A 23,935-nucleotide genomic window follows, 5' to 3' on the forward strand; every position below is an offset into this window, starting at 1 on the left:
TAACAGTCACCAGAAAAGCCTTCTGTTAAATCAAGTCAACTACAATGTGTACATCAAAATATTTCTTAATAATCTCGTGATACCTCAATTAAATGGCAAGACAGGATGAGTGGTTTGTGTGTTGCTCCAGAGATATCCCAATTGTAGTGCACTTACAGTTGAAGTCAGAAGTTTACATACACCTTAGCCAAATACATTTAAACTCAGTTATTCACAATTCCTGACATTTAATCCTTGTAAACATTCCCCGTTTTAGGTCAGTTAGGATCACCACTTTATTTTAAGAATTTGAAATGTCAGAATAATAGTAAAAATAATGATTTATTTTAGCTTTCATTTCTTTCATCACATTCCCAGTGGGTCAGAAGTTTACATACACTCAATTAGTATTTGGTAGCATTGCATTTCAATTGTTTAACTTGGATCAAATATTTCGGGTAGCCTTCCACAAACTTCCCACAATAAGTTGGGTGAATTTTGGCCCATTCCTCCTGACAGAGCTGGTATAACCAAGTCAGGTTTGTAGGCCTCCTTGCTCGCACACGCTTTTTCAGTTCTGCCCACAAATATTCTTTAGGATTGAGGTCAGGGCTTTGTGATGGCCACTCCAATACCTTGACTTTGTTGTCCTTAAGCCATTTTGCCACAACTTTGGAAGTATGCTTGGGGTCTGTGACCAAGCTGTAACTTCCTGCCTGATGTCTTGAGATGTTGCTTCAATATATCCACATAATTGTCCTTCCTCATGCCATCCATTTTGTGAAGTGCACCAGTCCCTGTGCTTCATGGTTGGGATGGTGTTCTTCGGCTTGCAAGCCCCCTTTTTCCTCCAAACATAAATGGTCATTATTGCCAAAGTTCTATTTTTGTTTCATCAAGCCAGAGGACATTGCTCCAAAAGTACAATCTTCGTCCCCATGTGCAGTTGCAAACCGTAGTCTGGCTTTATGGCGGTTTTAGAGATGTGGCTTCTTCCTTGCCGAGCGGCCTTTCAGGTTATGTGGATATAGATACTTTTGTACCCGTTTCCTCCAGCATCTTCACAAGGTCCTTTGCTGTTGCACTTTTCGGACCAAAGTACATTCATCTCTTGGAGACAGAACATGTCTCCTTCCTGAGCGGTATGACGGGTGCGTGGTCCAATGGTGTTAATATTTGTGTACTATTGTTTGTACAGATGAACGTGGTACCTTCAGGCGTTTGGAAATTGCTCCCAAGGATGAACCAGACTTGGAGGTCTATACATTTTTTCCCCCCATGACGTCAAGCAAAGAGGCACTGAGTTTGGCCTTGAAATACAGGTGCACCTCCAATTGACTCAAAGGATGTCAATTAGCCTATCAGAAGCTTTTTTAGCCATGACATCATTTGTCATTTTCCAAGCCGTTTAGAGGCACAGTAAACTTCACCCACTGGAATTGCAAATAAGTGAAATAATCTAAACAATTGTTGGAAAAATTACTTGTCATGCACAAAGTAGATGTCCTAACCGACTTGCCAAAACATTTGTGGAGTGGTTGAAAAACAAGTTAATGACTTCAACTGTATCTTGTGAGCAAGTTGCTCAGTATGTTTTTTGCATAAGCAGTGCTTGCTAGAATTGTCAATTATCACTCAGCTCCTCACTGATGAACATAGCCAGTCTTCAGGGTTTTTACCTAAATGATGGAAGACCAACAGCTCATTGTGATAGTACTTCCCCACAAGTTTTCCAGTGTAACATGTCCAATTTAGGGTTATAGTATTCAAAGATCGGTGATAATATTTATTAACTTCATCAGTAAAAAAGACAGTGTGATGACATTAGAATAGGTTAAAGCCATGGTTTTATATACATGGTGTGAAAGAGACCTACATTTAATATTTCTGTCTTACTAGGAGTGGCTAAGGGGGGGGAAACAGAGTCACTGCTGTTCTAAGAATGGCTTTAGGATTGATTCCACTTGGTGGTGTTGTGGGTTTTGTAGATGCCGATCAGACGGTCAGCAATCTCAAACATGTTGTTCCTCAGGGAGATGATGAACTGAGCATTCTTGGTTTGCTCCTGTAGGGAAATAAATTAATATTCAATCATCAAATGGGAAGTCAAAGGCTGTAAATCTCAAGTATCACATTTTTTACATGCTTATGTGAGTCAAGCTCTTTTAAACAGTGGCCTGGGAAGAATTAACCACCAACCGCCGTGACAGGAGTAAACAATGGACCAACATACCGCCAACAGAGGGCTTTGCAAAACGAGTGATTTCTCACAATAGGCTGTACACCTTACCATAGCGCCTTCAATAAGCTCCCATTATACAATACTAACGATTAACACAGTGAGGGACATGGGGTCAGCTCATCTGAGTCAAGCACAGCAGCATAGAATTAGGAGTATAATGGCAAATACTATTCAAAGCTGTTTCACGTGGAATAGAGTTCCCATGAACTGCTGTGTGTGCATGTGAAACTCACATAAAATGTAACAGGCCACGATGGAGACATTCTTGAAGTCCAGGGCTGCGTTAATCTGAAGTAGAGGGGTGTGGGCTTGAAGTGGTGCAGAGCAAACACCAGGGCCAGAGAGCTCAGGGTCTTCTCTCCTCCAGACAGGTTGAAAATCTTCTTCCAGCTCTTCTTAGGGGGACGCACACTGTGGCCATGGACAGAGAGAAGAGGATGAGCCAGAGTCATAGATTTAACGAATACAGCAATAAAACAATTAAATTAGAAGGAAATACTGGGTTGGGGCTAGGTACGTTTTGGTGATAAAATTCACACGATTGAAAGACCTATCCAGAGCTGTCTTCACAAATCATAAAATATAAAAAATGTCAAACAGCCGGTTGGGCCAAAGTGTCTGCTGACCTGAACATGATGCCCTCAGAGAAGGGGTCCAGGCTGTTGACTAGCTCCAGCTCAGCGTTACCCCCTAGTGTCAGCATCTGGTAGTTCTCCTTCAGCTTGTTGGTGATGTTGAAGCCAGCCATGAACTCGTTGAGCCTCTGCTTGCGCAGGTCCTCACATCCACGCTTGAAGTTGTCTCTCTGTGATCTCAGCCACACAGTTCCTCCTATAGAGAGACATGACCCACAATGACTACCTTCTCTTAGAGGGAAATAAACTTGAGAGAGCGCAGACAAGAGTAAAAACAGGGTGTCAAGGTGCTTGATTAGACCTAGAGAGAGCTTGGTGTGTACCTTCTTGTACTCTGCAATGGCTCCCAGGTTGGGCTTCATCTGGGCACAGCGGGCCTCCGTCAGGGAGATCTGGTTGGTGATGACGTCAGGCCCCTTGATGGCCGCCAGGTCAGCACGGGCAGCGCCTCCGCTGGTTTGTCCTCAATGGCGTGAAGGGAGAGCTTAGAGGCCTGAGGAGGACGGGACTCAGATGGTCAGTCCTAGCTGACTTTGCTGGAAAATGTTCTTACTATGACAGCTAGGTGGGACAACCACATATCAATGTTAAGATGAATGGAACTACTAAGTCGCTCTGGATAAGAGTATCTGCTCAATGACTAAAATGTAAATAGCAGAGAAGAGGAAAAATATTTAAGTCAGATGATGATACTGTTCCACAGGTAATGCATAGAACACTGATGCACTGTAACTAGCTGAATGTTTGGTTGACCTCTAAGACACACCAAACCAACAGGGTAACAACAAAGCATGCATGAATCTCACATGCACACAACACCCACCTCTGCCAGTGTTTGATCTTGTTGGTGTGTTCGGTGATGGAGGTGTCCATCTGCTCCTCCCGAAGTCGGACTCTTCCTGTAGAGCGTGCTCCTGCAGGGCGTTGATCTCCCTCACCACCCCCTGGTGCCGCTCCGGCAGTGCCGCAGCCTCCTGGCAGTCCTTCATGATCTCCCCATTCTCCTCCAGCCTCTTAAGATGATCTGTCGGCTCTTCTCAGTCTCCTCCAGCTCTCCCTCCAGGCGACTCACACCGTCTTCACACTTCTTCAGGTTACTGTGGAGGAGAGCAGCAGCCATCAGCTGGGGCTTATCTGAGCTTTTCCCTAATAGCTTCACAACCAGAAGCCTTTACCAGATGGGCGCTGTGTGTGTGTGTGCGTGTGAGAGAGCACGTGTATAAACACTTACCGCACTGCGTTCTTGATGGCTACCTGGGCCTTGGTGATGGCTGAGGAGCAGTCATCCAGCTCCTTGTTGACCTTGTCCAGTTTGTCCTGCTGGGCCTTCAGCTTGTGGCTGTTGATGTCCACAATGAGGGTGTGGAGCCTCTTCACCACCTTCCCTGCCTTACTGGAAGCTGCCTCAGTCTGAGAGCGCGAGAAAAGAGAGAGGAAGTTATATGAGAAAGGAGCAGGGTTAAGCGTGTATTTGGGGTGTGCCAAATACTCGGACAAAACCACTATCGTAACGGATCTAGAGATTTTACCATCACTTAGTATGGAGAAGGGTGCAACTGCAGCCTGAAATTCGGTGCGTTCCGCCTCCACCTTTCCCCCCTAGTTAGCACACAGTGTCGCCCCAGCTGGCTGTGTCCTGGAGAAGCTAGCGGTGGGCTGTGTCCTGGAGAAGCTAGCGGTGGGCTGTGTCCTGGAGAAGCTAGCGGTGGGCTGTGTCCTGGAGAAGCTAGCGGTGGGCTGTGTCCTGGAGAAGCTAGCGGTGGGCTGTGTCCTGGAGAAGCTAGCGGTGGGCTGTGTCCTGGAGAAGCTAGCGGTGGGCTGTGTCCTGGAGAAGCTAGCGGTGGGCTGTGTCCTGGAGAAGCTAGCGGTGGGCTGTGTCCTGGAGAAGCTAGCGGTGGGCTGTGTCCTGGAGAAGCTAGCGGTGGGCTGTGTCCTGGAGAAGCTAGCGGTGGGCTGTGTCCTGGAGAAGCTAGCGGTGGGCTGTGTCCTGGAGAAGCTAGCGGTGGGCTGTGTCCTGGAGAAGCTAGCGGTGGGCTGTGTCCTGGAGAAGCTAGCGGTGGGCTGTGTCCTGGAGAGGCTAGCGGTGGGCTGTGTCCTGGAGAGGCTAGCGGTGGGCTGTGTCCTGGAGAAGCTAGCGGTGGGCTGTGTCCTGGAGAAGCTAGCGGTGGGCTGTGTCCTTCGCCCCCGTCTGTCGGCATGGTTCTCTCTGGTACACAGCAGGTGTCGCTCCCGCCTGCGGTGCTAGCTGGAGGCGGGGGCGACCGGTAGGCAGTGTCCTTTGCAGACGCAGGAATGTCCACATGCAGGAACACCCGAAATTGCAGGCTGCAGTTGCACATTATTGAAAGTGTGAAGCGCTGGGCGCTCTAAATAACTAAATTGGCGGGGTGTAGGTTGAGCCGTAAGTGTCAGGAGAGAAGTTTTGCTCTTCTCGTAAGTGAAACAATATATGGGGCAAGCAATTTACCTAAATCCGTGTCTGGAATAAACACAGGCAGCAGTAGCCAGCCATGCATTATTTATTTTTCATTTAATAGGACTAAAGTAAGTAAATCAATCATGTGCATTTTCAGCTGTTGGGCTCATTTCTTTGATTTGAACAATATGTGAGTGAGCATAGCGATGCGCTCTGTGATAGCGCACTTGAGGTATAGGCTTTACTGGCATTTAAAGCGATTACGAGTATCAAGTGTGACAAAACAGATACAATTACAAGTAGGACGAGATCGGCACACCCCTAGTTGTATGTACCAGTTGTCGCCGCAGCAAGCCTGAGGGAGAATGCCTAGTGGAGTCAAACTGGGGTTCACGGTAGCAAAGCTCAAATTGAGCCAGATCATTGTCCTGAAGACTAGAACTGACAGTGTAGCCTGCAATTTCTAAGTGACTTCACGTTACATTTGGGGTTCAAAGTTCTCACCTTTCTGGAAGTCCTTCAGGGTCTTCTCCAACTGTTACTGTTTGTTCTTGTCGGGGGTAGCAGCCAGGACATTGGCCTCTAGCTCTTTAATTTGAGGCTTCAGGTGAGCCTCCTGCTCTGCCAAGCTCTGAGAAGAAACACACAGTCAAGCACAACCTCACTCGCAATCACCAGCCTCAAGTGTTGTAGTACTCTAGTCCTAATTTTCATTACGCGTGGCTCGACCATTGACTTGTACTCGATAAGCTATATGATAAGCAGAATATTAGCAGCGAGGGTTTGGTTTTCTAGCAGTGGGAAGGACGCACGACACGGGCACACAACCTACATCAGCTGGTGAACTGCGGTGGAGCAAACAAGGAGTGTGGGCGACAGGCAGGCTCCACCTCCAATCTTAGGCTACACATTGCGCAAGTGACTCTTGCTTCCCCGTAATCACCAGTCACCATTTAGCTTTGCCTGTTTAACAAACTGCTTTACAAAAATGAAAACAGTAGTATTGAGTTTAAAAGTTAAAACAGTCTTTCCCCCCTCCATCCCAAGACCAGGTTCTGACAAGTCTCCCTTTACTTTTCACTCTGCAATTAAAAAAAACAAAACACGTCAATTACAAAAAAGCGTACCTGAGAGCCTGTTACAATGATTGCAAATAATAATCTGGTCGATCTGACAGGAGCAATAGCCAATTCAGTCTAGAGACCATTTATCCCATCAAATCATTACTGATGACAAAACTATTGAACATTAGGCCTATATTAAAATAAAATGTGTGAGCCTGTGTATGAAGAACTTGTGCTTCATAGGCTATTGCATATTGCAGGTAATTATGACTGTTGGGCAATAGTTGTTGCTGTGTAGATGGTAGACATAATACAAACCAAATCAATAGAGGGGCGAATCTAGAAAGACGAACATCGAGACAGCAAGCCGGCATTACGAGCAAGCCAAAAAAAAACATACATTCAGCTTTACCTAAACAAGTCTGATGAACAAGAATTACACCAACATCAAATACATTTCATATCTGTATACTGTGTGTTACCTGCATGCTATTGGTGTGTTCATGTCTCTGAGCTGCTGTCAGAGTCTCTGGACTTTCTCCTCCAGCTGCAGCTTCCTCTCCTGGCAGCCCTGCAGCTGCACCACCTTCTCAATCAGCTTGCTCTCCATACAGTCCAGCTGAAACACAAAAATAAGACAGTAGGTCATTAACCACAGCAGAGCTTAAAGTGAGCTATAACAGTGATTGGAGGCCAGAGAAAGCTCTAGAAGAGTGTCCAGAAGATCTCTCACCTCCTGCTGGGTGACCTCAGTGCCGATGGAGCCCATCCTGCCCCGCATCACTCTCGCTCCACCTTCAGTCATGGTACCTGAGACGGGACAGAGCATAGTGTCAGACATGTCATCCATATCGACCATCTATAGAGACACTGAGAAGAGATGAGCTCCCGCTCGGTCTACCCACCAGCCATCTCTATGATCTGTCCCTGCATGGTGACCACTCTCCAGTGTTTGTCCTTCTGGAAGGCGAGTAGTGTTGCCTACTCCAGGTCCTTGGCCACCAGGGTGTCCCTCAGGGCAAAGTAGAAGGCTGGCTTCATACTCTCATCCTGCACCCGCACCATGTCAAACAGGCAAGGGATGTTCTCTGGGATGGAGATGGGCCCCATCTTATTCTCCCACACCTTCATCTGAGACAGGAAAAGAGTGGATGTCAGAGTGTTAGAGGTTAAATTTGAGGTTAAAGGCTTTGTACAAGTTGTCTATGCAGCAAACCCATAAGAGAGAAAGGCTAGTAAAGTGAGACTGGGGTATACTGTAACAAAGTTGAAATTGAACCAGATCGATGTCCTGATGACTCGAACTGACAGTGTAAAACCTGCAACATAGTAATTTCTGCAAGAGAGGTCAATTTTTTAAAATGTATTTGTAATAATGACAATACTGAATGAACACTTATTTTAACTTAATAAAATCAATTTAGCCTCAAATAAATAATGCAAAAACAAAGTGTTGGAGAAGTAAAAGTGCAATATGTGCCATGTAAGAAAGCTAACGTTTAAGTTCCTTGTTCAGAACATGAGAAAGCTGGTGGTTCCTTTTAACATGAGTTTTCAATATTCCCAGGTAAGAAGTTATAGGTTGTAGTTATATGAATTATAGGACTATTTCTCTCTATATGATTTGTATTTCATATACCTTTGACTATTGGATGTTCTTATAGGCACTTTAGTATTGCCAGTGTAACAGTATAGCTTCCATCCCTCTCCTCGCCGCTACCTGGGCTTGAACCAGGAACACATCGACAACAGCCACCCTCGAAGCAGCGTTACTCATGCAGAGCAAGGGGAACAACTACTCCAAGTCTCAGAGCGAGTGACGTTTGAAACGCTATTAGCGCGCACCCCGCTAACTAGCTAGCCATTTCACATCGGTTACACCAGCCTAATCTCGGGAGTTGGCTTAAAGTTTGAAGCTGCTGGCAAAACGCACAAAAGTGCTGTTTGAATGAATGCTTACGAGCCTACTGGTGTCTACCATCGCTCAGTCAGACTGCTCTATCAAATCAGACTTAATTATAACATAACACACAGAAATACGAGCCTTAGGTCATTAATATGGTCGAATCCAGAAACTATCATCTCGAAAACAAAACGTTTATTCTTTCAGTGAAATACATAACCGTTCCATATTTTATCTAACGGGTGGCATCCATCAGTCTAAATATTCCTGTTACATTGCACAACCTTCAATGTTATGTCATAATTACGTAAAATTCTGGCAAATTAGTTCGCAATGAGCCAGGCGACCCAAACTGTTGCATATACTCTGACTGCGTGCAATGAACGTAAGAGAAGTGACACAATTTCACCTGGTTAATATTGCCTGCTAACTTGGATTTCTTTTAGCTAAATATGCATGTTTAAAAATATAAACTTCTGTGTATTGCTTTTAAGAAAGGCATTGATGTTTATGGTTAGGTACACGTTGGAGCAACGACAGTCCTTTAACACAAATGCACACTGCATCGATTATATGCAACGCAGGACACGCTAGATAAACTATTAATATCATCAACCATGTGTAGTTATAACTAGTGATTATGATTGATTGTTTTTTATAAGATGCGTTTAATGCTAGCTAGCAACTTACCTTGGCTTCTTACTGCATTCGCGTAACAGGCGGGCTCCTCGTAAGGCAGGTGGTTAGAGCGTTGGACTAGTTAACCATAAGGTTGCAAGATTGAATCGCTGAGCTGACAAGGTAAAAATCTGTCTTTCTGCCCCTGAACAAGGCAGTTAATCCACCGTTCCTAGGCCGTCATTGAAAATAAGAATGTGTTCTTAACTGACTTGCCTAGTTAAATAAAAGGTGTTAAAAAAAATAAAAAACGGCGTCCAAAATTACCGATTTGCAATTGTTATGAAAACTTGAAAATCGGCCCTAATTAAATCGGCCATTCCGATTAATCGGTCGACCTCTAGTACAAATTTGTGGGTTAACCAGCGTGGGATCATTTCCACGCAAAGTGTGAGATTTATAGGGCCTCCCGAGTGGCGCAGCATTCTAAGGTACTGCATTAACACAGCTCCGGGTCTGATCCCAGGCTGTATCACAGCTGGCCGGCCGTGACCGGGAGACCCATAAGGTGGCGCACAATTGGCTCAGCGTCGTCCGGGTTAGGGGAGGATTTGGCCGGCCGGGATGTCCTAGTTCCATCGCGCTCTAGAGACTCCTTGTGGCTGGCCTGGCACCTGCAAGCTGACTTCAGTCATACGGCGTTTCCTCTGACACATTGGTGCGGCGGGCTTCCGGGTTAAGCGTGCAGTGTGTCAAGAAGCATTGCAGCTTGACAGGGTTGTGTTTTGAAGGACGCATGGCTCTCGACCTTCGCCACTACCAAGTCCGTACGGGAGTTGTAGCGATGGGACAAGACTAACTACCAATTGAGTACCACGAAATTGGGGAGAAAAAGTCAAACAAAAATAATCCAAATGTAATTGTGAGATTTAGCAATATGAACATTTGTGGTGGAATAAGGGAATGGGGAAAATGTGAGCAATAATTAAATGTCATTGTATTTCCATTGTGAATTCATGCAACATATCTTGACAGGGTAGCTATATCATAAAATGACCACATCAGTGCATTTGTTATGATGATAATGATGATAATCCATATAACGTACAGTAACTTTTTTAATTAGAGGCAGGTGTGAAACCATTGTTGAAATACTATAAGACAATGGGAAATCGAATGAGAGATGGCTGATGTTGCTCTGCTGGAAAATTAGGCACACACCGCATTCCTCAAGAGAGCACGTTAAGAGACAGGTGGGACTTCTACAGATTGGGTCATCAGATGTCGTTTCCCAAAAACAATTTATAGGATTTTTGCAAGGACCTGCTTTAAAAAGACCAACGCATGCCATTCCGGTGCACATCTAAGTACTATCTACCCTTAGGGTTTTAGCAACAGGCACTTTTCAACGGGATCTTGCCAAATCGGCATCTCACAGCCCTCTATAAGCCAATGTTTCCATACACCATCGCACAAGAGGTTGAAGTCAAGAGGGGTTTCTTTGCCATGATGCCATCAATAGGTTCCCAAATACGAACGGTGCAATAGACAGCACCCACCGCCATTAAATAACTACCCCAAAATGATTTGAACTATGAACAGACAGTTTTCACTCTTAATGTGCAGGTGTGAGACGCAAGAGACACTGCTGAATGTGTTGGCTATTAGCCAGGTGGAACGCACAAAATCATTCATTCTGCAGAACAGCAATGCTGGCCTAAAAACCTACAGGAGGGAGCTGTTGAGGATGGATGGTTAGCTAACTGGTGAGTGTTGCCTATATTTGCCATCGGTCCTCTCTTTGTAGCCATGTTTTTATTTTACACTGGTCAAGCCACAACTGAACGAGCCAAATAAAACCTTTTGGTTATGCCCAATCTCTGACACTAGCACCTCCATTTCAGTCCGATTCTTTTCCTACATTTTTTTTTGGTTGCACCGTTGTATTTTAAGGTACGGCATTGAATATTCCCCACGGGCTTTAAATGGATGATTGACCATATATGGTTAATTAGGGGCTTTTCGAAATGCAAATGGCCAAAGTCGTGCATGAGCACTGAGGCTGAGAACATGGTATTTATCAATGGTTCTCTCTTACCAGTGTGCGTATGAAGCGTGTAGGACTGTTTTGTAAATCACTCTTTCTATGCGTACAACCATTCTAAACTCCGTTCGTAAGTAGTATTTTTATAATATTTTCTACACAATATTGATAAGAGGCCACAGGTGTTTGAGAATTGTTCTCACCTTGGCCACTCTGATATTCTGGGCCTTGAGGAAGTTGATACATTTCTGGGCTGTCGATGCTGTCCACCAGGATGTTGTCCAGAGAGCCACAGCTGGATGAGATGGCGATGTCATACTTCTCATCGATGGCCCCAAGATCACCCTGTCGGGACAAGAACACAGTCTCACTGAGTGTGTGTGCATCTCTCAGCTGCCACATGTCATCTGTGTAGCCCACGTGTCAAACTCATTCCACAGAGGGCCAAGTGTCCTCAGGTTTTTGCTCCTCCCTTGTACTTGATTGATGAATTAAGGTCACTGATTAGTAGGGAACTCCCCTCACCTGGTTCTCTATGTCAGGGGTTCCCAAACTTTTTCACTCAGGCCTCCCTTCCAGCATTGGGGAAAATCCTGCACCCACTCAGCGCGCCATGTCTATCTCTATGAGCAGAAGCACTGTTAATATCAAACTGTTCACACCCCTCTTGTTGGCGAAGAGAACATCTTGCAGGTTCAAAGCTTATTTCCTGCAATTCTACACATTTTGTCATGCGGTGCAGAGAACATTTGGCAGTTTTAAAGCAAATTTTCTTCCAATTTTCTATAAATGTTGCCATGTCTAATGTTTAGTTGTGATATTTGAGTGACAAACATTACAACTAAATCTATGGGCTAAAAAACCTAGCTAAAACACGTTAACTGACATGGGCTAGTTGATCTGGACATTTCTAACCAGTTATAAATAGCTCTAACATGACAAGAGGAAAACTGATGCCGCACCACCCAATTTTGAAATAGCACCTTGTGCATGCTACCATTACAACTTTCAATAGTAGGTTGAAAGCCGGATCCCCTCACCAACCCTTCGCACCTCCCCTAGGCGCCCCACAGTTTGGGAACCACTGGTCTAGGTCTTCATTGAAAAGCAAAAACAAAGCCAGCAGACACTAGGCCCTCCATGGAATGAGGTTGACACCCCTGGTGTAGTCTATTCATGGACATGGTTCTCACTAGTCGTCCCAGGATGCCGGGGATCTTGCCGCTCCTCTTCTGCTGCATGAGGGCGTCCAGCACCTTCCCCCTGCTGCGGTTAGAGGACAGGGAGCTCTTGGCCTCCTCCGCCTCATGTCCCTCACCAGCTCCCTGGTCTGACCATCTGCTTGCAGCAGCAGCTCCAGCTCCGCCTCATCCTGGAGCAGACAGAGATACATGGTCAGCACACAGTCATCCAGAAACCTGAAATACTTCCATCTTACTGCCACAAGTCACAGTCCACCCCTAACCTTAAGAACAGCTCGACGCTTGAGACCCTCCCACACACACACACACTAACGTACCTTCTTGAGCTCCTGCTCACACTGGGGTATTTTGACCTGCAGCTCTTTGATGGTGTCAGAGGCGATCTGCAGGGACTGCGTGGCCATGTTCAGCTGGGTCAGAGCGGTGTTGTGGCGACTCAGGTAGATGTCCAGCTCAGACTGGGCCACGTCCTGATGGGAGCGTGTCACGTTCACAGCCTTACTCAGCTCCATCAGCTCCTTCTCCATAGTCTGGGGACAGAGCCATGGGAATAACAGCCACACGATTATGTGATCAGAAAACATGGAATACCAGGGGGAAAAGGATACTGGTCAAATTCAATTAAATCAGGAATAGTGTTTCCTACTTCAAACGAATCAGCAATTCCTGATAATGAAAGACACCCACCTCCTTCTCCTGCTGCAGGCCATTGGTCTCCTCCTTCAGACTTTCCATCACGTCCTTCAGTCTCTCCTTCTCCTTCCAATTCTGTTTCTCCAACACCTCCCTGTGAGCGGACGCCTCAGAAATGATCTTCTCACTGCTGGCCGGCACGTTACGCACCTCCTCCAGCTGACAGAGGGTAAAGGGGGGAGAGAAAATATGAGACTCTAGGGGAGGTACCTTAGAAAACCAGGAAAGACCAAAATATACTCTTTTAAAATCAACTAGCAGACAGAGTTCGCAGCAGCACCGCCATCAGACTGGCAGGCAGTCTGTGTGAACTGCACCTCTCTCCAGTGTGCTGGGTGGTGAGAGGGAGTAGCAGAGGGAGTGGAGGAAGCCATGCTAGCAGGGTTAACTGTGGGTGAAGAGTGAATGTGGCTGCTGGTAGTGTTACACAAGGCCATACTTCACTACCACACTGCAGAACACGGCTCCCCAGAGGACTGCTCTGCTCTACCCGGCCTCCACAACACAACACTGCCAAATCACAGCCACTGGTGCTGTATCATACAGGCTGCAGAACAGGGGCAGAGAAAGGAAGGGAGACTTGGAGCATATTGAGTGTGGAGAGAAAAAGGGAGCCCATGGAGGAGAGAAAAGAGCATGGGAGAAAGTGAGTGAGAGGCACCAGAGCCAAGCAGTCATGCTTTGGAGGGTTTGCGTTTAAGTTTTACCCCCTAGTGGCCAACTGGAGGAGTTTCTCTTATTAAATAAATTGGGTATACCAGCCACTTTATCAACTCATTTTAGTCTCAGCAATGTAACAATATAATTTTAAAACGTGGGCTACACACCCTTTCCCACCTAGAGCCAATCCCACGCAAGTTAACGTAATAAAAATGAACACGCTTGTTTATTTGTGACATTGATGCTAGTAATTATAAAATGGGTAATTAAGCAATATGGCAATTACTAATAAGGTCATCTGTAAACCCCTGGGCAATGCCTTCTCCAGGGCCTCAGCACAACAGGCCTTGTGTTTGTATAGAGGGAAACTGTATTACGAGTGGCCGTGTTTCACTTTGGCCAGGGGACAAAATCAACAGAATAAAAGTGAAGTGTCAGGCCATTGGTGCTGGCCTGTCTTGAGAGGACAGAGCACCATTGTGTTTGTTTATGAGTATGACCTGTAAGTTATGTAGCACATTCGCAGCCTCCTAACGTATAGATTTGGAGAGCCACCATGAGCTACCCATGTACACAGAGATTGGCCAATATAATAAATGGTCAAAGTTACAAAACCCCCCTGAAATGGAATCACTGAAGCATCGATTCTAGAGACCTGAATTAGGTTCACAGGAAAAGGGACACATGCACACCTAAACACACCTTGTCCTTCTCCAGTTGTTTCTGTAGTTTCTTGGTCTTTACTCTTGGTGTGCTTCAGTTTCTCTCAGACCTCCACATCCTGCAGGTCCAGCTGGGTAAACTTCTCCTTCTGGAACTCAATGTACTTGGTCAGCTTTCCTTGTTTCCTGGGAGAAAAATCACAACATGGACATTATGAATGGCAATCAAACAAATTACTGCTAATTTTGCTTTTCTGTATCACTGGTTGCCAGCAGGTCCATGAACATTTTCCATAACATTATTGCACCGAAGACTGACATTCATTTTACATTAGGACTATATTTTGCTCATACATGTGTCCCTTTGGTGTCAATTTCCATGTAAGCAACAAAACCCATGAATAACAAATAAAAAAAATAGAAAGGCCTACTTCACATTTTTCAGATCTTGGTTCTTCAGCGATGTTGTTCTTCTCTGTGAGTTCCTTGGTGTCGTCCTGGATCCTCTGCTTCTCCTCCTCTTTGTTTGCCACTCTCTTCTGGAAGTCATGGCTAACAAAGAAACAATCGCACTCTGGTCAACATGGATATATAAACTCTAAAAAGTGACCACCTGTAGTAATTACACCCAACTGCATCATCACTTCCTCCCAGATTCTTTCAAACCTGATTTCCTGTTAGTAAAAGACACTACATTTAGCAACACCCTGTGTGGTTGTAATACTCACACACAGTACTGGCAGAGCTGTCTCTTTTGTTTGAAAATATCATTCTCCAGAGTGAGGAACTCCACGACTGTGTTCGTCTCTCCCGCCAGAGCAGTCTTCTCCTTCTCCACCATTTTGACCCTGTTTAGCTGTAACACATGGTCCACAAAATGATGAAACAGGAAGACAAAAGCTACAGCACCTCTGACTTAAACATTCATGCTGAATTGTCATAAGATCAATCCCTGAATCAAATCTCTGAATTTACTTTTGTTCCTTCTCAGGTATGCTCAGAATTTTTTTTTCGCACTGTGATTGACCATGCCGGACATTTATTGATAAACTCTGAGCTTTCCCAAAAAATAACATTTTACTCCACAAGCTAGGGTTAATTTGGCTTCAATACCAAAATTGCCATTTTTAGTCAGTCAAAAGGCATACGTGACTTAATCAAATATAGACAAATGCAGAGTAAAGGGAAACGATAGAACTCGGATAAAGGCAGAAGTGTGATAGGATGCTACACTGCACAATGCCATAAGATCAACCTATAATCTTATAAAATGAGGCTAGTCAAAACCAGTCATGACTCAAATAAAGCATTTGACCCTGTGTATGTGGTATTGCCATTTTTTTACTGCTATATCTACTGCAGGCATTACGTTAACACAGATAAAATAACATACCGCGTTTACAAACACAGATCTAAAATGCTTCTTATTGTAAATTCTGCTCTGCTTCAGTCAGGCTTTGTTCCAAATCATGAATGTAAAAGGACTAATTTTGTGCTTCGGTTACACTTCTCCACTTGGATGAAATAGCTTTGCTCTCATCTTGCCCAATCAAATTCCACCACTCAAACGTCTGCTAGCTTTGCACTTCTCATCTGATGAAAACAAAGCTATTGTCTGCCTATTGCGTTGCACTAATGTATTTTGTGTAAAGAAATTATAGTTGCATGCCCCTGATCACTATTGAAGCAAAAAAACACTTGACTTTCAATATAAAACAGGTGAAATGGTTTAAAATGCAGATTTGTTCTGCGTTATGAAAATGCAGATTTCTGAATACTAAATCTATTGACTAGTGTAAAGCTGCATGAACCAAAAAGTGTAAATCATGTCACCCATATGAAAAATCATAGATATGTTAAAGTAATAAAAACAATCACAAGACAGACCAATTAGTTAATACATTACAGGGAGAAACTTTTTCTTCTTCTAAACAGGCCTAATTAGTGATGTGATATTAGTGTAGCCTGCAAGAGATTTACTGAACCGGCTGGCTTCACCAGACATCCAGTATTTCACTTCAAATGAAACCCTACTCTGTCAACCTGGCTGGTACACTGTAACTCCAACACCATGCCCAAACAACAATGTCACTAGTACTGCAATACAAAGAAATATATTAACAAATATCAGGTAATTATCAGCCAAACTTCACCCCCTGCTCACATAATTACTAACACATTTCTAATAAAAACCTGATCTATGGCTGGTTATTAAATGCCTTCGATTACCAAAAAATATGACTTGCGCATCCCGTTCTTATTCCTTCTCTCAACCGCGCTTTAAAAATAATAATTAAATGACTGACTGCAAAGCAATTGTTTTTGGCACAACAATAAATTTTAAAAAGTAACTAACAAGCAAGGGGATTAGCCTAGATACAGCAATCTCTGAGGTGTGTGAATGGAGATAATTTGCTGCCTTGAAAGAAGAGGCAGGTGTCAGGGCAGGGGCAGTCATTCTGGCCAAGACACAGCATACCTCACAGATTTCACAGTGAAACAAGCCTCCCTAACACACCCCCACAGGGGAAACCATCATCATTTGAAAAAGGAAAAAAACATTTGAAAAAGGAAAAGTGTGTATATATATATATATATATATATATATTTTTTTTTAAATACAACAAATGGACCAATGTCTTGTTACTGGGGTTGTTGCTCACCTTCTCTCCCCGTTGAGGAGCTCCACACGGCGCCTCAGGGTGTGGATGGGCTGCTTCAGGCGGCAGGAGCCAATGATGTCCTCCAGGTATTCCTGCATGCCCTCATCATGCTCCGTCTGCCCCTTGGGCTTCATCATGGCTATCTGCTCCACCTCACCCTGACCAATGCACAGGGAGGGAGAGACGCAAGCAAGGACACACACGGTTATAGCTTCTTCTCACCATAAACTCTACAAACACACACCTTGGATACATTTTGTGTTTGAGACCACCTGATTACCATCCCAGAATTGACATTGAGTGGGTTTATACTTTTTTTCAACTTTCTAACGTCTGAAAAGCAACGAGGGGGAAAATACCTGAAATATATTTTTTAATTCCCCCCTTCGGAAGCAAGTTAAAATGCAATTCAAACTAACCTGGGCTAAAACCAGAAAGAGAGCAACTTCTGTGTGAATCTCAAACAGCAATTTAATTATTGATTTTAAATAAATTGGTTGCTCTGCTCACTAAAGTATTGAGGAAACTTTGCTGATGTTATGATAACCCCTCATTAAAACACATTAACCTCTCCTTTATGATATAACCCTACAGTTTATGGGCAGCCAGTCAAATGGGCTATTTGCAGTACATTTGGGCATTTTAATGTAATGTACTTCTTACACAACGTCTCAGCCCACACACACCTGAGCCTCAAATAATAACTTTTACTGCACCCACAACACAGAGAACATTTGTCCATATCCATGACAAAACAATGAAAGGCAAAACTATAATAATCACTTAAACATAGAACCAAACATCTCATCAATTGGAACCGCTACAATAAAGGTTTTATATTTTATGAGGTCAAGAAATAAATACATAAACTAAAAGGGGCATCTGGCAAATGTAACTGGTGCCTGTGTTTTAATAAAATTATGAATTTCCTTTCTATGTCATAGACATAGGGTAATAGTCCTTGACTGAACCGTCCTTGAAACATGTATTAAACACAAGCCTGAATGATGACCTATATAATTTTCAGAATGGTCAATCTTGTTTTAATCCTCTCTCTCTGTGTGTGTGTGTGTGTGTGTGTGTGTGTGTGTGTGTAAAAAGCATTTTCCTGCTCTGCCTGACCAGTGCACTAAATAGGAACCTTCCCCTGAGCCGTAGGCCTGTGACTTTGGAGAACAAACTGAAGCTTCTTGCCTCAGTCAGAACAACCCTGTCATATTTAGTGAGCTCAAAAAAATAAAAATAAAACACTGAAAATTCCAGAAGAGAGGAGATGAAGAACATTTTACAAATCAGGACAGAACCTGCATCTTCTCCCAAAATAAATATTATAAAATGCAGCACAACATCTAATATTCACTAAAAACTAGTCATCTCATTCATCCAAGAGTTGATAGGTACTAGAAAACCCCCAAAACTGTATTGTGCAACAAGTGGACTGGCTTGTTCTTCAAACAACCCCTGGAGGAGTCTACAAACCAAGCTGAACACCACAGGGATGTTCCAAAACTGTATTGATAAAAATATCTCAAATGTATTCATTTGGACCGTGACTGTCAAAAAGCAGCAAATATGACCCAACGCAAACAAAAATATGTCTTTGAACAACTACACATGTTGACATTGGCATTACATTCCATGAAAGATAATTGCAACAAAATCCAAACTGAAGACATAATCATGCACTCAAATGATAGAAATGAAGAGTGGATGCTTGATCCTGCCACACTGAAGCAGCACAGCTAATATTGGGGTCGGGGTCTGTATTCTCACGCCAATATTTACGTGCTGCTATAGCGTGGCAGGTAAAGGGGGGCCAAACTGACCTGTGTCTCCATTCACCCACTAGACAATTCCAGGAATGTTAGATTTTCCTTAAAATACTAAAGCAGCAAATGATGGTTCGCACCTTTCCAACATTGTTTCAAACCATGATGCGCTGCTATAGCAGTTCAAGTCCGTTTCACACTTAACAGGTGACTCACACAGGCATAATACCGGTTTTCCTCATAGTGAAAGGGGTCAAGTCTGAGCAGCAAAGCTTTTACAGGATGGGATGTGTGACACAGGAGGGATCAAAGACAAACTGAAAGGAAAACTAAAAATGAATAACTATTTAATTACCTGTAAAATCAGAAATCTGTTGTGGTCCAGGTCAATGCCATGGCTACGCAGCAGAGTCCCCACATCTTTGAAAGTGGCCTTCTTGCCATTGATGTGGTAGGACGAGGAATTGTCTTTGCTGGCAGTTCTGGAAACATAGAACTTGCTGTTGGGGATGACTTCGTAGTCATCTCCTTCCTGACTCAGAGGGGGAGGGGCACAAGAAACACACCAGCTTAGATCCATTCTTCAGAACACACAAGACAAAAAATAAAAATGCTTAGCAATACAACCCTCCCAAATATAGGCAAGTAACCAGCTAAACACACACCTACATACGAAAGTGAAGCCTCAACCACAGAAATGTTGCTGCAAACAGATATTGGTGTGATACAAGTAATCATTTAAAATGTATTTAACTTGCACATTTATTAAAAAGTAAGATTCATATGGTTTATTAAATTCAACTAATTTTGAGACAACAGGAAATAAATGATGTTGTCAACACATTGTCAAGAAATGAAGGGGGGGGGGCAAAAACAGAATAGCTATAACATGTTCAACTTTTTAAATAGAGAAATATATATTGTGTGTAGGCTTAAAACTGCAGTGTTAGGAGATGGTTGTATCGAATTGACAAAAAACAGCTTGGCTGCAAAGAGATTATTTTACATTAAATGTCAATTATGTCGATAATTACCGTACTACACCCCCAGTGGTTTTACAATTTTGGAAAAATATTTCTTACTCTGCATAGAATTAATATATACAGTATTCTAGGTTTGCACAGAAAAGGAGAAACTGTATTGTCCACTAACATTCATTTAACCACCACTAAACTGAAGAAAACAAACTTGAGGTCCTAATCAATATAAAATCACAAAAATAAAGGAACAATGGCAAGGTTTGTAATTTACTTGATTGTCAGTTAACTTCAAATGTCTATTCTGAGTGTTGCAGTCATTGTATATAAAAAATTAAAATAAAATAAAAATACTAAACCAAATGCATACAAGACAATTAAAGCTACACCCTAAAATAACACATATACAAAAAAATAATAATAATACGATTCTGCCACTTTACCGAAATCTCTTATAAAATGTTAAATTGTTTTGTTACAGCTGAGCAAGTAAGTGTGTGTTACCTTGTCAGTAATGTTCTGAAAATGCACTTCCACAGTGCAGCTCTGCACATCCTTGTGCTGGTCAGAGCTGTGAATCAGCACAGAGTTTTTTGGATCTGATTTTTTGAGCCCTATAGCCAAACACAAAGAGCATTGAATCTATCACGTTGGACTTCCCACTGCCATTTGGACCAATGATACAAGAAAAACGCTAGGGAAGGGAGAGAAAAAAAGAGAAATGAAGTGGGTGGAAAATAAAAATGTACTTACAATCTGTACTTACAATCTGTTCAAATCAAACTTAATTAAATAGAAACCGTATTCACAATACAATTTTAGACCGCTTTGAATAACTAGAAAATTCTGCTGGATTAAAATGGTGGGCCTCTAACCTCAGTGGGTGTATTTAAGATATTTTATTGCACCTGTGTCCATGATACAATAAAGAGAACAACTAAGAAAATGTGATAGGATTTCCCACTAACTGTCCCACTAACTATGTTGTATCTTTTTGAGGACAAGACACAGCTAGATCACCACTAGTGTGAAAAACACACACACACACACACAAAGCCAAAATGGAGGAGTATGATATGCTGCAAACTATGGAGACAACTTTATCCAGTAAAATAATCAACAATTAAATTACAACTATCCAAATGCTGCTGTCACTGAAGATACAAATATATATAAATAAATGTTAAGGAAATGGACAACACCCCATACTGAGGCAATGATTAAAACACAAAACCACAATTCCCAGTGTCACAAGAGCCATAACGGGGAGTTAGTATGCTTTTTCGTACCTTATGGAAAGGGCCCAGAATCTGCTCGCCAGCATAGGATTTGACGTTCTAATTAACTATATGTGTAATCATCAAGCAAGGAGCGCCTGGTTCATTGGTCATTGCTGGGGGCGGGGGTGGAGGGATGCTACCAAGAATCTCCTCCAAACTTCGATTATCAACAGCCTCGGCACCCTCCCCGGGAGCTAGGGCAAAGAGTTTAACTTTTATTCCCCAGTGCGATTCATTTCAGGTGGGGACACTGGTGTATGGGGGAGGGGTGGCGAAACAAAAAAAACAAACAAACATAAGCATTATAGAGCAAGTCACAGTGGAGGAACAAAGACTCAGAGGAAGATCGAATGTTATCCCTTTGTTAACTAAACTAAATTATAACTAGATTAACGTAATCATAAACGAACGCTTGAAGTAACCCCTTTCACAAACACTCACATTGCAAAGCAAATACACAATATCCACTCACCAACGACAACAATTTATTATATTTCGGACATCTGATTCCACGTTGTTTCCCCCACACCAAAACCTACTTTCCAATCAAAACAAATTAATAAAAATCGAGCCTTGCTGCAAATACATACCGATTATGGTACCATATCACAATGACAAAACGTTTGGTCTCAAGTCTATTGTTGTGCTCAGTAAAAAAAAAAAAAAATGTAATGACCCTGACAATAGTTCGCGGCCAACAAACGCTGCAACCATAATACTTTCTAAATCAAGAGTAGACAACATGTCAAATACGGTTATTGTTTTCAGACGAAGTTTTGTTGACAAACCGCTGCTCAACGTTAAATAAGTCGAAAGATAGAAAATCATAACCATCCTTCTAGAAGATCGAATCGTTTAAAACGCATTCATATCCAAACATAAATTACCTTGCAAGTTGCGCAGGCTGGAGACAAACGCGCACACGCCACCATTATAAATCATCTCAAAAATCACAAGAGACATTTATTAATGCCATGCTCACGTTTGAAAAACTAGCCAACAAGCTACGTGTTATGAATCAAGACAACAACTACCACAACTGTGCCAGTTGGACTCAACCATCACGCACTTAACGTTACATTCAACAAAACACGTTGCCATTGAGTAGACGCGCAACTTATTTAGATGCAGACACCAAAACACCCTTTGTTACTTACCATTTGTCGGCGGAGCCTCTTGGCCATTGGAGTTCGCTTCTTTATGGGGTACGTCCAACTCGTCTTCGGAGTCATCCCGAGGCTGCGAACCTTTCCCTCTTGGCTTGGAAGTAGTTATACTTTTCGACGTTTTGAATGTCATGATTTAGAATCTAAAATATATAATTCAAATCACAGGAGTAAAAGTAAAATCCATTAGGTGTTTTCGCTTGTCAATCACTTCTCCACAATTGATAGTCAACGTGAAGCACCGTTACCCCCCTCCGTCATCTCCTATCACCATCGGGCATTTTATCCAAAGTATATTGATTGCTACACTGAGTTAACTTAACCTCGGGTCATAAATCGGTTACCCAGTCAATTATAAAGCTGCAAATAAATTGCCAGTCTGTGCTGTCTGATAAGACCACAGATCTAAAAGTGTTCTGTTTTAGTTTCTTCGCTAAATATGTTTCGTTTTAACTGTAGCATAGGTGTATATAAGCGATATTCAGAGATGTACCCATAACCCAAAATAATAGAAAATACTTGACACGAAATTGCAATTTAACAAAACTGAATTAGCTGTCTAACTTGAATCTCCCCTTGTCAAATAGCGTGATTTTGTCTAACATAAGCTGACAACATGCATCGATTTTCACTCAATTATCGAGAAATGAACTGTTACGTTTTCCGTAAAGTGCGTGTAACTAAAAGACGGACAAAAATTGTGACGTTACAGGCTGTCAGTATTGTCAAACTGAGCTCAAAAGTAAATCAACTGTTACCGAGAACTAGAAAAAGATGGAGGTAAATGTGCAAAATAAAGTCATAGCACTGAAGTAGCCAATCAGAGCCACGTTATCATTAGTGCCATGTAGGCTACACTCAGTAGTCCAAATTGACCAGCAACAGTTGAAAGTGTAATGTTTATTTTACAAATCGAGTTATAATCAATTGAATAATCTATGATTATGTAGCTAAAATATGGCTAACTAAATAGCTATATCACTAAAGTTAACGAGTGAATAAAAATGTCACCTGTGTATAGAAGATTTCACTGACTTGGTCTTGTTTTTTTTAGGTAGAGTAACGTTAGTGTTATGCTTCAGTTGTCCACTTGTAATCTAGTTAAGCTAACGTTAATAATTTGCCTAAACTAAGACGTGGAAATAGCCAATTACACTAGCTAGCTGCTGTATAGAGTAGACTAATGTCTGGTAATTAGCTAGCTAACGTTTGTCAGGTAGGCCACATTGGGCTTTGTTAGGCATGATTTTCACGTCAACTGTTAGCCACGAACAAATTTAGATAACATTAGCTAAAGTACGCTACCTGGATAGCGAACAGAACTAGAGCACAGATGAATAGGGGAAACCGGTACTTTGCTTACAAGTTAGGTTAATTTAGCTAACGTTACTTTGCACTGGTTCGCCAAGGTAGATAACTATCTAATATTACTAGGCAATTTTAGTTAGTTTTTGATGTGTTGCCGATAGACAAATGGGATATAGCTAAATGTTAGCTGTCGTCTGATCATTTTACGTTAACGTTACTCAGTTAACGTTAGCTAGCTTACTTTACCTAGCTCAACAACCACATAGAATCGACGAGAGGTGCTCACAAACTTGCTTTCTAGATAGCTATGGTTTGATAGTTAGCTAGCGAGCTTACTAGTTTTCTTTTAGCTAAAGTTAACTAGCTCTTTCGTGTTCAGATAAAATGACAGTTTTACCTTGCGGACGAAGTTATTTTGTTGTAAGAATTCCCTGTGTATCACTCTCTTTTCAAAGCCAATTGAAAACTGTTTCTCGATATCCCGAAGCTTAATAAAAATAAAAAAATAAAAAAATGAAGTGCGTAAAAGTCAACCCTGTGTCATCTCAAATCGTTAGCTCGCTGCAAACTCACTCGTAATTGGCGCCTAAACTCTGTTGTCGAACCAAAATTCGTTACAAACTGATGCAAGGCACCATGGAACCTCGACATTGG

At 42.7% G+C, this 23,935-nt stretch overlaps 1 protein-coding gene across 1 annotated transcript; it reads right to left on the reverse strand.

Annotated features, from left to right (window-relative positions):
- Positions 1-1,752: 1,752 nt before the first annotated feature.
- Positions 1,753-23,668, reverse strand: smc4 (structural maintenance of chromosomes 4). Its single transcript, XM_071358429.1, is given in 34 exon segments — positions 1,753-1,942; positions 1,944-2,049; positions 2,461-2,511; positions 2,514-2,632; positions 2,848-3,033; positions 3,133-3,301; positions 3,304-3,349; positions 3,676-3,749; positions 3,752-3,886; positions 3,889-3,953; positions 4,088-4,256; positions 5,777-5,903; positions 6,819-6,838; positions 6,841-6,955; positions 7,070-7,146; positions 7,242-7,467; positions 11,105-11,156; positions 11,158-11,246; positions 12,095-12,204; positions 12,207-12,273; positions 12,421-12,633; positions 12,791-12,955; positions 14,159-14,191; positions 14,193-14,304; positions 14,550-14,573; positions 14,575-14,670; positions 14,847-14,974; positions 16,603-16,627; positions 16,782-16,939; positions 18,906-19,082; positions 20,032-20,116; positions 20,118-20,221; positions 20,817-21,001; positions 21,965-23,668. Coding segments are annotated over 34 exon segments (3,708 nt in total). The 5' UTR covers positions 22,107-23,668; the 3' UTR covers positions 1,753-1,884.
- Positions 23,669-23,935: the final 267 nt, after the last annotated feature.

Source organism: Salvelinus alpinus, chromosome 22 (genome assembly GCF_045679555.1).
Source record: "Salvelinus alpinus chromosome 22, SLU_Salpinus.1, whole genome shotgun sequence".
Lineage (NCBI taxonomy): Eukaryota > Metazoa > Chordata > Actinopteri > Salmoniformes > Salmonidae > Salvelinus > Salvelinus alpinus.